The 12,891-nt window shown below is 56.1% G+C and overlaps 1 protein-coding gene across 9 annotated transcripts in view; it reads right to left on the bottom strand.

Annotated features, from left to right (window-relative positions):
- The window catches only part of PLEKHA6 (pleckstrin homology domain containing A6), a 116,263-nt gene that overhangs the window by 14,309 nt on the left and 89,063 nt on the right, over positions 1–12,891 (bottom strand). For 6 of the 9 annotated variants that reach the window (XM_054690452.1, XM_054690451.1, XM_054690448.1 and 3 more), the window contains exons 7-13: positions 11,477–11,679; positions 9,647–10,129; positions 8,080–8,596; positions 7,563–7,649; positions 2,321–2,401; positions 1,403–1,471; positions 62–142 (exon numbers count right to left, since the gene is read on the bottom strand). In XM_054690452.1, coding sequence (XP_054546427.1) covers positions 62–142; positions 1,403–1,471; positions 2,321–2,401; positions 7,563–7,649; positions 8,080–8,596; positions 9,647–10,129; positions 11,477–11,679 — 1,521 coding nt within the window. Of the gene's footprint in view, positions 1–61; positions 143–1,402; positions 1,472–2,320; positions 2,402–6,481; positions 6,536–7,562; positions 7,650–8,079; positions 8,597–9,646; positions 10,130–11,476; positions 11,680–12,891 lie in introns of all 9 variants that reach the window. The other 3 variants (XM_037497817.2, XM_037497820.2, XM_037497819.2) reach the window with 3 other exon arrangements.

Genomic DNA, 12,891 nt, shown 5'->3' with positions numbered 1-12,891 from the left:
GCCACATCTCCTCCACGCAGCCTCCCTCCCGCCCCCCACAAGTCCGCGCTGTGGCTCTCACCTTTTCAGCTCGGAGCTGCTGCACGAGCCGATCCTGCTCCCTCACCACCTTGTTCTGCTCACACAATTTGCCCAGCAGCTTCTGGGTTCCCGAGAGAGTGGGGGGAAGGGAAGGAGAGAGACGGGGGTGAAGGACACATGGTTTGATGGGGATCTGAGAACTGGGTTGGCAGGACCTGGCTCCTAGGTACCACCTCCTTTCCCCTGCTGAGGGACCTTGGGTCTTCACCTTGACCCTGGAGGCACTCAGGAATACTTCACCCCAAGGACCCGCTGGAGGGGAGATATGTTTGTTCTCTGAGGAAGTGAGCTAGCTGAGAGGGGAGAAGGCTGAGCACCCCGTGCTAAGCTCCTGCACTCACTCCCATCCTCTTGGAGGCCCCAGTCCACAAAGGAGTGAGGAGATGATGTGGCCTCTCCTCCCAGATGGGTATGGATTGGAGCGGGAGCAGAGGGTCTCAACAGGCAGCCTTGAGAAGACCAGTGAACAGTGGAAGTGATTCCTCAGCCCCACCGGGCCATGGTTCCCTCCTCCCTCCAGTCTCTCAGGATGGCTGACGCAGGGTCCCTCTAAGGTCTAGTCCCTGCCTGTGTGGAGCCTCTCTTGGGGCTGCTGGATCCACTACCTAGCAAGGTCAGTGGTGTAGGAGGAGGCATATTAAGCCAAAGTTCTCTTCTGGAAAGAAGTGTGCTTCCCTGCATCCACACCTCTATTCACGGCACTCCCCAAGTACCGCCTGGCACCTTCCTTCCAAGCCAAACCTTGCTCTCTGGATCTCTCCTTCAAGGCCCAGCTTGCATGCTCCCTGCTTTGTCCCTGACCCACCAGCCCACATGCCCTTGCTGCCCCGCGCCCCTGCAGAAGCTGTTCTAGGTTCAACTTAGTATATGAATCGTCTGCCGCCACCTGCTGCCTGCCCCCCCCCCCCGAACCCCCCCTACCCTGAGGCTCCCTGAGGCTCCCTGAGGGCAGGGCGGGCCCGTGTTCTTCCTTGCAGACGCCTAGGGACTAAGGTCATGCTGGACAGAGCAGGCTGACTGATTTACCTCCTAACCAAGTCTGTGCTCCTGCAATAGGCAGATCCACTGCAGCAGACAAGAGGGCCTGGAGCTCAGTGGAGAGACACACACAGCCAGCAAGGGAGGCGGGGTAAGTGTTAGGAATGAGAAAAGAAGGGGAGGAGGAGGAGGTGGGCAGAATGCTGTCTTTGCGGTGAGAGAGGACATGAGTCAAATGCATGAAGAGCCACCAGATGGAGCGAGATGGACGGAGGAGAGCCCGCAGGGGGCGGGGTGAGACCACGGGGGCTGGAGGGACAGGGAGCAGAAGAGCTGCTCTTACATCTGTGTCTTGCTCGTTTAACTTGTAGGTGTGGAGGCTGTCCCGGAACACTTCTGGGTACGGAGGGACCTGCAGGAACACGAGGCCAGTTACTGCAACGGGGACACATAGCATGTGGGGGCAGGAAAGCTGATGACGTCGCTCCATTCTTGCCAGAATGGAGATGGGCCGTGGCCCATCACCTGTGGTAACTTCCATTCCAGGGACCCAACTTGAGCTAATTCTCTGTCTCTGAAGGGATGGCCCAGTCTAGACTCCATCCCAATTGTCCTTGGATGATTGTGGAGACAGAGAAGGCCGCTCAGCTAGGATCCCCAGCTTTCTCTTCAAATTATAGGAGCTACTGCCGAGAAGTATTCTAGCGTATCCAGGAGCACCCATGAGAATGGCGAACCACTGGGCTCTTTATGAGGATACGGTTGGGGGAACTATAGGAGACAGTCCTGCACACTGGAGGTGTTTGGGAATGATTACCCCAGTGCACGGAACAGTCACAGCTGGAGCAGGACCACAAGCATCTCTGGGTCCAGCCAACCTGCCTCACCTCACAGATGCATCGACACCCACAGCACGTCCTACGTGACTTCGCATGAGCCGATTCCACATCACACCCCTCATGCCTTCACCCCAATGACATCGGCTAAGGTGCCAACTATAAATCAGAAGGCCTAGGCAGCACAAGGCACGTATGCGATCCCTGGCATGGCATGAGATGTCGGTGCCCGATTTTTGATGGTTTGGGAAATGGGCCTGGGGTTTACCCATGAGCGTGAGGAATGGAGGTTGTCCAGGCTGAGCCTGGGAGATGAGGCTGCAGATGAGCGGATGGGGCAGAGCCCACCCAGGTGGCTGCACTCAACCATGCACAAGCAGCTGAGATGAAGCTGACAGGGACATGCTGCCAGGTGGAGGTCTTACTTGCATGAAGAGTTGGGCCCTGGGGGAGGAGTTCTCCACCATGCGGTTCACCATACTGATGAGTGTCTCACTCTCACTCATCTGCAGCAGAGGAAGGAACGGACGATTCAAATGCAGACCCACGCAGAGGTCTCTCTCCCAGCCCACCTGCTCGTTTTCCAGAAACAGGAAAGGGCAGCTCCTCTCGGGGCGTCCAGCAGCCAGTGTTTGACCCTCCCACCGCTCACCCCCGTGAACTCCATCTCAGGTCCAGCGCTGAAGCCGCCTTGAGGAAGAGCCACTGAGGGGAGCTGGGCGGCCACTGGGCCCCCGCTCTCGGCTCCAAGGATCCCCATCATACGCCGCCCCGGGGGGCCAAGTGTGCAGGTCTCACCCACATTTCCAAAGCCGTCACCTCCCTGCCCCGGGCTCTTGTTTCCCACATTGCTTCGGTCAAAGACAGATGGAAAGACTCATCTCCCCAAATTAAATAAAACAAACATAAAACTTAGGCTCTGTTCCTTGGATGGACAGATTCATAGGCTCAGGTCTCCCCCCGCCCCGGCCGCCTCGTGGCTCTAGAGTAGGAAGGATTGCTAGACACGGTTTCCAGAGCTGGGCTGGATGCGTCCATGCTGGTCTCAGATGATGCAAAGGAGCAAATAAGGAGGCCAAGACAAGCAAGCCGTGTTAAAGGGACACCGGACGTGGGGACACTGCTCTCCCGGTGTGTTAGCTTTGTTTCAAGGGGCGTTGAGAATGTGGAGGGGAAAGGCTAGCTGCCAATGAAATAGGGAGAGGGAGAGAGGGAGAGAGAATGGGAAGAAGGAGGCAAAGGGAGGCTGAATCAATGCCATCGAGTCCCGCCGGGTCCAGTGTGACCGCGTGGAAAGTGAGTGCATCAGGACTGCCCTTGGCTATGTCCCTTTAACGCAAATGATCTTCAGGAAAAGGCAGAAGACAGAGGGTGTGTGCAGGAAAAGCTTTTGGGGAGGGGGCGTGAATGAGGGAAGGGACAGAGCCACCTTAGGACAGATCTTCTGGGGTCACAATTCAAGGTCCCCAGTTTTTACCACTGTCTTCCCAGTCTTTGTTGGGCCCATGCTGTGTCTGAAGCAGCAGCGATGCCTTGCTCTGTGTGCTAGAGACAGGGCGAGGGGCACCCCTGGCCCCCACTCCCAGGGAGCACAGCCCGCAGGAGGCTCTCCTGGGATCTAATTCTTGCCTCTTTAGTCCAACTGGTAATTTTTTCTATGGCAAAAAGTATAATTTAAAGGCTCTCAAAAGAGCAATCGTAATAGATGGCTAAACCTTTGTAAAATAGTTATAAGTCAACAGGCCATCAGCTCATTTCTATAAGGATCTGAATTCGGTGTCCCCATCTTATGTGTGTGTGTGTACATGTGTCTGTGTGCATGTGTGTGTACACACATACATGTTTCTTTTGGTATGTGTGTTGTGTACACGTGTGAAGTCAGAGCTGCCACAGCAGGCTTGGAGACCCCGGAGAGGCCCTGGCTCCTCCTGTCGCTCACTGATCTCATTTCTTCCCCAGTCAGTGGATCTGGGGCACCAAAGGAAGGAGACAGAATGTTCCCCCTGGACTCACACCCATGATGCGGGAGCTTAGGGCTCTGTCAGCCCACAGAGGCCTAGCCTCTTAAGAGGGCTCCTACGCGCACCTCTCTTTCTCCCAAGTGTAAGAGAAACATTGTGAGGAAGTCCCCAGCCATTGCCTTATAGGTAGTAAGGTGCCTGAGCGGTATTGTAAATTGAGTGTTAGAAGAAAAAGAACAGTAAGCGGGTCACAGCAGTCATTGTCAGCACCTGCCAACGCCTGACAAGATGAATCTCCCTTGACTCTGAAGGGCAGGTCTACGGCACTCATTTTAGGACTGACAGAACAAAGAACCAGAGCGACTGAGTGACATTTCCAAGGCTTAGGGGAAAAAGCCTCGTGGGGCAGAACAGAGGAGAGAGCGGAGTCTCCCTCGATGGTGGACTCTTCTCAATGGTAAAAAAAAAAACAAACCTGCCTTTTAAGATTATCCTGGGCCTCCCTGGTGGCCTAGGGGTTAAGTCGCAGCACTATCACCACTACCTAAGTTCGATTCCCAGCCAGGGAGCTGCCCACATGGCGCTTCAGACCTCTTCTGTCTCACCCGCTGTTCCCCTCAGCAGTGTCTTTCAGTCAGTCTGCCTGTTCTGTTCCCCGCTCTGTTTCTGGTGAATCATCTCACCCCCTGCACCTCTGGGCTAGACCCCAGTTCTTTGGTATAAAAAAACAAACAGGGCCTCCCCGGTGGCGCAGCGGTTGAGCGCTGGATTGCGAAGCTGCCCGCGGCCTCTGCGGCGCCGGTTCGATCCCCGGCTGCTCCCCGGCCACCGGAGGAGGGTCCCACATGGCGCGCAGACCTCTCCTGCCGCCCGCTGCTCCCCTCAGCGGTGTGCCTCGGTCCTTCTGCCTGCTCTGCTCCCTGCTCTGGCTCTGGTGAATTCTCTCACCCTCCCGCGCTTCTGACTGTACCCAGTGCATGTATAAACAAACAAACAAATAAATAAATAAATAAAAACATGCCTCTATAAAAAAAAAAAAAAAAAAAAAACAAACAACATTATCTTGGACCTAGGAGGAGAAAAGGTCATTTCTGAAACTGCCAGTTGGAGAGCCCATCCTTCTGTGAGGGCAGAAGTGCCCACACAAGGCCTGCTGTCTGCCTGGAGGCTTTGTGGAGGGGCCACTGGGAGGAAAGGCTGTCCAGGAGCCCCAAGGGCACTGGATCTGCCCCTCACCACTCCCGTACAGCAGACCCCACTTCCCACCACGGCCATCCGGGACTCCCAGGGCTCCCCCGTCCTGCTTTAGAACTCGGCTCCACATGGATTTGAATGCTCATGATGTGGACAACACGTGCTGTTTCTGGAACTAGAATGTGATGTCTCTGAGGTCAGAGAGCCGTCTCTGTCCATTAAAACTCAGGCATGGGCTTCCCCCGCCACCGGGGCTCAAGGCCCCTTACTCAGATGGTCGCGCTGAGACTCAGGCCTTGGCTGATGATGACGAGTAACTTGCGAGTAGAACTACCAACAGGTGCAGCTACATGCCCTGATTCCAAGTTTATGGTTCTTCCTGCAACATTAAGAGCACAGAACTGTCCTGATGAGGTTCAACCTAGCGTCTTTATATATTGGATGTTTTCTCAGCTGTAAACTGGGTCAATTTTCTAGGCTCTGTTATTTACTGGTTATGTGTTCTTGACACATGAGCTAACCCCTCTGAGCTTTAGTGTGAATGTTATAAAAGGGGATAACAGTGCCTGCCTTGCAGGAGTGTTATCAAGATTAAATGAATTAGGATCTGTGAAGTGCTTAGAATTGGAGAAACCACCAGTGTTTTCACCAGCCCAGCGCCACCCTCCCCAGGACAATACTGTGTGCATCCAGGTCTCCCGCCCCCTGATTTGCAGCACAGGTCTGAGCATAAGTGTGTGCCATATAGATGCCGAGCACATCGACCTCTGGCTGTGCACTCCACAGCACCCTTAGCATTAAAGGCAAGGGATCTCCTGGTCAGAGCTCTGGAGTCAGAGGCCCTGGCAGCCCATTGCTTCCCTCTCTAGGAACCACAGCCCAGCTCAATCGCGAGGCTGGAATCACAGCACCTTCTCTGTACACTGCCCAGAGCTCCGAGGAACATGTGATCCATGCCAGCAAAAGAATTTTGCAGAGGAACTATCAAATATACTGAATATATTTTATAAAGCATCCTAGGGCAGCCCTCAGCTAGCCACAACTTGAGGAATATGATAGGAAAATTTCTCTGATTCAGTCTGAACTCAATTCCTAGCATTTTAGACCCAGCAGGGTCTCTGCTAGTCTCTCCAGCAAAAATGCAAATGCCCACTTGCCCCCTGAGGGCAGTTCCATCTGGGCTGAACAAACAAGAGGTGGCATTAATTATTAATGGGGTCATTTACTAGTCCCCTTTCCCCAGGAAAGTCCCAGCTGCCCTAAGGGCTTTGAAGAGAAAGGGTGTGAAAGAGCAAACCAAAATATAAGCCACTTTGTTGTGTCCTGGTTGTGCCAACAAAGGTTGTCAAATGGATGGAAGATGAGGAGGTGGGGAGGAGGGGGGAGACGACAGGAGGGCAGGGGATGGCAGGGGGCACCAGCTCTGCCTACCTGCTGATCCAAATACTCTAGGTTTCTTTGCAACTGAAGGTCTAAAAGTTCATCCTACCCGGAGCCCGAGGCCCACCGCCAACACAAACACACAGGAACACGACAAAAGAAAACAATAAAAAGGAAGCAAAGCAGTTAAGAGTTAGCTGGGCAAGGACAAGGAGCAGCCCTCTCTCTGCCCTTGAGGAGTTCTGGGAAGGGAGGGGGTGAGACAGGGCTGGCATGGAAGCCACCTCTGGACATGGCCAGAGTGGTGTGGGATACAGTTGGGGCCCCAACTCCAGCTCCCTAAGTTGGCCTGGACCTGGGAGAGGCAGGCACCACTGAAGCCATCTACTGAGACCTCCTAATGCTGTTTCTGAGTTTTCTGGAAAAATCTCCTATTCTGGATGGGTCATTTACTGTGTGTTGGACCCCTTTGGAGCAGAGGAGGGGGGAAAGAGAAAAGCCTTCCCCTTTTCTACCCTGGCCCCCTGGTGCTACGTAGGGAGAGGGCTAGGCAACAGGACTGGGGATAAGGATTCTGTCTGTTGGGTACACAGTTTCTCCCCAACAACCCCCCCCCCCATCCCACCCCAGTGGAGCACCTACATCAAGCTCTCCAGGTCAAAGCAAAAATTCTCCCAACAAATTCCCAAAAGGGACATCGCAGAAAGAGGAGAGAAAATATGGGGGAGCCATAACATGGTAAATCTTTTCTTCCTCACCGTCCTACTTGTCTCTTTCCCCAAAAGTGGCATGCGAGGCAAGGAGAAAGGTGGAGCCACCTTGGGGGAGGTCTGGAGACCATGTCTGTTGTGCCCTCTGCATGCCGGAGAGCAAAGCCACCCTGAGATCAAGAGGGTTGGGCCATGCGTGCTCCGGATCTTGTCTCTGCACCTCTGCCCTGAGTTCCAAAAGAGAAGGGGTAACTGGAGCCACACCTAGGGGGCTAGAGTCCCGGCTGTGAGGGGACAGTATCCGGAGGCCGCTCAGAACCAGAGGGGCCAGTGTCGGGCACAGAGCATCCCAGTGTCCCTGGCCCCAGGAGGAGGCAGATGGGGAGGGCCTGAGGGGGTGCCGAGTGGAAGGCAGGACATACCATCTTATCGTGGACCGTGGGGGATGGTGGGTAGTTGTAGGGGAACAGTCCTGCAGGGACTGGCCGCCTGTCTCCCAGGTAATCATACTGGAAGAGAAAGGGGATGGAGAGGTGAGAGGGTCCGGCTTGGACACGGACTTCCCCACCAACTGAAGTTCAAGGTTAGGGATGTCTGTATCCAGTCCCAGAGCACATCCAAACTGCAATGGACCGCATTTCTCCATTGCAATATTCTTGCAATCATCTTGCCAGGTCCTCAAGATTTGAAAAGACACAACCCTCTCTGCCCTCATCTGCAGAATTAGGATGACTGGCGTAACTTGGGGATAAGGACAGAGAGCAAAGTTCCTATTCAGGGCAGGGCAAACCCCAGACAGCTGCTCTGTGGAAGAGCTGCAGGCCCAGTGGCTCCCAGGGCAGCACTGCTGGGCTTGCTGCACCTCCATCTCTTCTCAGCAGGTGGTCGTAGGTTTGGGGGACCTCAGGGGCAGGGCAGAGGAGCAGGTTGGTGGCTCACCTTGGGGGAGCTGATGGATCGCCTCATCACGTAGGCAGCAGGGTCTGCGTAGATGTCCTCGCTGCGGGGCGGCAGCCGCTCAAAACGGGCACTGGGCGAGCGGACAGGGGAGTAAATGCGAGCACGGCTGCAGGAGCCCTGGCTGGGCGAGCGGGGCACAGAGTGGGACCGGGGCTGCAGGGACAGGCGGCGCAGGGAGCTGGAGGCGGCATCCAGCTCGTCATAGTACACAGGCTGCCGGGAGGGGCTGGGCACCCAGACGGTGCCGTCCTGCCGCCCGTAGCCGCCAGGCTCCTTCCACTCCCGCAGCTGGTAGGCAGGGCCACCCCCGTTCCGGAAGGAGAGGCGCTTGTCCTCCAGGGCCCAGGGTGGACTGATCCGGTCGTAGGCTGGCATGGAGCAGATGCTATCCGGCCGCACCCCTGGGGGGTAGTACTGGTAATCGTCGGGGTACTGGGAGGAGTAGGGGCCATAATATTCAGGGACCCTTCGGGACACAGGGTAGAACCTAGAGGGGCTGAAAGAAGGCACAGTGAGAAAGCCAGACCAAAGGGCATGCCCTGCCCTTCTGTGCCCCGGCCCCCACCACATCCCCCAGGCTGGAACAGGGGTTTCCCTAGGTGAACGGTGACCCGCCAGACCCGAGACTTCTTTCCAGAGGTTCAGGGGAAGACCTGGGCCTCAGGGTTCCCTCCCTCAAGCATCTCCCTGAGGCCGGAAAGGTCCCTGTTCAGAGCTTCAGTCTTTGTCTCTTCAGAATGAAATGCCCCCGGGGAGAAACCTTAAGTCTTATTAGCCATCTCTAGATCAGCGCAAACCAATTTATCAAATTCCATCCAGAGAGGCAAAGGGGAGAATGGAAGGTGGTGTACTGGGCACCAAAGGAGGGCAATTGTTGGGGGCCGGGGCCGCCTCTCTGACTTGCTGATCTCCTGCATCCCAAGGACTCCTCCCAAGTGCTCCAGGGGCCAGGAGGGAGCAGCCCTCTCCTCCCCACCTGCCCAGACTCTGGGGGGCATAGAATGGCAGCCCCAAGTCCCTGAAGGAAGTTACCAGGCTAAACAATGTCTTCAAATATCTGAAAGCCAATCACTAGACCAAAGCCAATCACTGAAAGCCGAGTTGGTTCAAAGGCCCACGAGGATCAAGAAGTAACCTTTTCTCTGCCTCTTTTCTTTTTTAAAGAGCAGTTCAGAAATGGAGTGAGTGGACTTGGTGTTGAGTGTCACGTTGGGAGAAGCACTGGGGCAGAGGGTGGTAGAAGAGGGTGGGGGCTCACTTCAAGGCCCCTCCCTCCCTGCTCCAGCCTGCCTGTTTCCTGGGCTACCCCCACCTGTGGCCAGGCCCTGGGTGCTTTCTGTCCCTTCATCTGAAGGATGTGGACAGCAAGAATCAGGTGCAGGGAGGGGGTGGCCAGCTACAGATATAGCCACTGGGCAGGCAAAGATCTGGGCAAGCTGGACTTGCTGGGTTTGACATGATTTCCCAACTCAGTCTGCATCCGAGAGGTTTCTAATAGGTCTTGATACTACCCCAGTCCCAGCCTTAGCCCCCTACCAGGCCTCACCTGCGAAGGTCATCGGGTGGGGGCACCCCCCGGCGCAGGTTTACCCACTGCTGCAGCTGGTTCATGGAACTCTTGCGCTGGGCGATTTTGTCAGGGTTGGTACGTGGCGGGAAGCTCTGTCGGTGTCCCCCATTCTCCCCATCCTGAGGTGGGAAGGCTGTGCTCCCAGGCCGGCTTGGGGAGCTATACTGCCAACCGTTGGGCTGGACAGGCCGCTCCCCACCCCCTGGAAGCCTTGGGCCCTCGGGGTAAGGGCTGCCCGGCTCTGAGACGGCTTCTGGGCCAGTTTGAATGCCGTTCGCTTTCACCAGAGGCTCAGTCTTGACTTCCGGCCTCTCCAGCCTCCTCTCTGCCTTCTCACAGCCTCGGCCATCGCCCTCCCCTCGAGTCTTGGCCTCGGGTTCAGACTTGGCGAGGCTGTTGTGGGGTGTCTGATGGTGGAGTTTGCTGGGCGGGATGTTCTCTGAGTCTGGCTTCTCGTGGCTGCAGAGTGTCAGGGGAGACTTGGTAAGTGACCACAGCACAGCACGGGGCAGGGGGTGGCAGGCTGGGAAAGGGAAGGGGCTGGGGAAGGGTGGACAGGAAGCTGGGGCTGGAAACAGGACTCAGCGAATGACAGTTCTGTTCGCTAAATCTCACTGTTTTGGCCCCTTTCTCCTGCCCGGGCAGTTACTGTAACACGCACTCTCACCTGCCTGAGCTCACTCTGCCCCCCACATCTTCTCTGCGTGTCACTTTCTACTCCCTGTGATGACCCGCGAGGAGCCCAGTCTTCCAGCCAGAGCCAAGACCAACCTCACCCAGTCTCAGTCTCCTCTGTAGTCTGTCCCTGTCCTGGCACCTAAACTTGATGGGCACCAGATCCAAGTTTCACAACAGCAAAGGTTCCCGAGGCCTCTGCCTTTGAGACCCGGCAAGGCGCACTAGTTCCTGTCAAGTTACTTAGCTCCCACACTCGGCCTCATGGGCAGGATGGGCTTAACCTCACCTCCTGCCACAGGACTTGGGGGAGCTGAGACACGACAGCCACCTCAGCCTCGTCCTTCTCTCCAAAAACAAGCTTCTTCCAGGTTCTTCAAGCTCCTTTCCATTAGGGTGTAAGCTCCGCGAGGCGGGAGCACCAGACCAGCCCCTTCTTTGTTCCCCTAGCACCTGACACATGCCTTAAGCATTTGTCCTCTGAGTAAATGTTTACGACATGAATGAAAGAACTTCTGGAATATGCCCCTTGTTTGGAACAAAGATGGGTCCGATGGCAATGTTATCCCTACAACCTCCCTGGTTTGACCCATTCAAGCATCCTGCTGAGACCTCAGCACTCCTGAGACGTGGACAGATTTGCAGTCTGTGCTGTCAAACCTTCCTCTTCTGGTTCCTTGTTAATATCTAACTCAAGACTCACCCCAGTTCTAGGAGAGGTAGGTGCTGAGTCTTCTAATGATGGGGTGTTGGGGTGTGGGCAGCCATAACTATAATTGCTGTCTTTAAGAGCAAACTTGGGTTTGGAGAGGTTAAGAAACTTACACTGAGGTCACACTGTGGGCTACTAGCTGAGCAGGGATTTGAACCCAAGTCCACATTTTCCCGAAGGCTGTGTGCTTAATGACCATGGCCAGGAAAAATGAGCAAATGACCCAATGGGTCCAAGCCTCTTTCTTGGCTTCCGCCAGCAGAGAGAAGAGGCAGTACCAGTGAGGGCAAGTAAGGAAGACAGGTTGTGGCGTCACTCGGGGGCACCAGGCTCCCCAGGAGTTCGAGGCAGCCGCTGGGGTCAGCCGCAGCATGAAATTGGGCGCTTTCTCCCCGCCAATACCCATGCCCAGCACTCACTTGTGACGCACAGCTTGAGGCACTGACTTCTGGGCCGGGGGGATCTGGACTCGGGCAGCCTCCCCCATGGCCTGGATCCAGGCCTCCTGCTCCTCAGGGCTCTCGGCGCTAAAGAAGTAGGTGCGGACCCCGGCATGCTCAGCCTGTGGGGAGAGGCAGTACGTGGAACTTGCCCGAGTCTCGTCCACCCTGCACACAGTCACCTGTGGAGAGAGGACACCCACAGAGGGGGTCAGGTAGGTCGCTCCCCTGCACTGCACATGTCTCGTGTTGCTCAGGGCAAGGTGAGGAGGGGAGCCCGCAGCCACCCCAAGTGCTCCAGCCAGCATCCAGGTACCAGCCTTGGCCAGCTCTCCAGACACCACAAACAGGCCAATACCCTCCCTGAGGCGACCATGAGCAGGAGGGAAAATTACCGCTCCTGCTCTCAGCAAATTCTGTCTCTGACTTGAAGGGCGATTACCCAGTGTCTGGTAAATGCAGCACCCCCCAGCTCCCCAAGGACATGCCAGCCTGGCCGCTGAGAAGCTACCACGGCCTCGTCTGTGTGCAGCCAGCAGCGGGCCTCCACTGGAGGGCATGCAAGGGGCATGCAGGGCAGACAGAGAACACTACCTAGTAGGCGGCCGCGAGCAAGCGCGGCAGGCGGGAACCCCGAAGAGAGCTCCTGTCCAGAGGAGGGGTCCTCACGCGGTCAGGAGGAGGAGAAGCAGAGAACAGGTCACCCAAACACCAGAGGAGAGACAGAAGATGACATGGCACAAACAATGAAGAGCAGGGCAGGGGGCTGTGCTCTGGGCGGGATCACAGCTCCCAGCAATGCCCAGCTCAGCCCACCGGGAGGGGCGGAGCGCCCAAGGGGCCAGGGATGGTATGGAAGCAGCCAGGGCATCTGAGCATCCCGCTTGTCCCTGCAGCTGCCCTGATTGCTGCTCTGCTCTGGCCTCAACAGACGCCTGTTTAATAGGAGACTCCGTTGGTGACACTTGAGGTCTTAGGCCACAGGAACAAATGCCCCAGAGCTATATTCTTTCTGGGGCTTCAGCATACTCTCCCACCACCACCTGCCCCTCCCTCTAGTCTCTCAATTTCCCAGAAAAAAAACAGGAAGCACAGTTTATCCCACCCCACAGAGATCCAAAAGCAATTAAGCATCAGCTGTAAACATCACTTAAGCCTGATTCCTTGGGCGCAAAATCTGGGGTCGGGGGTTGGTGAGCAGGGGGGCTGGGAGAAGGCAGGGCTGTGCTGACCAGGCCTGTTCTAAGCAGCAAGGTCAAATTCACCCTCTCTGAGTGCTTGCCCCTCCGACCTTCACCAAGCTCGCTCCTCTGCAGTGCCCGCCCCCCCCCAGCACGTGATTCCTCTCTGACAGGAGCCACGGCCCAGTGAAGGTGTGTCCTGTGTCTCTGGGG

This window comes from Talpa occidentalis, unplaced genomic scaffold, assembly GCF_014898055.3.
Source record: "Talpa occidentalis isolate TD23 unplaced genomic scaffold, MPIMG_talOcc4v2.1 talOcc4.8, whole genome shotgun sequence".
In the NCBI taxonomy this organism is placed as follows: domain Eukaryota; kingdom Metazoa; phylum Chordata; class Mammalia; order Eulipotyphla; family Talpidae; genus Talpa; species Talpa occidentalis.
The sequence above is the reverse complement of the archived record's forward strand: the minus strand, read 5'-3'. Positions and strand labels throughout refer to the sequence as shown.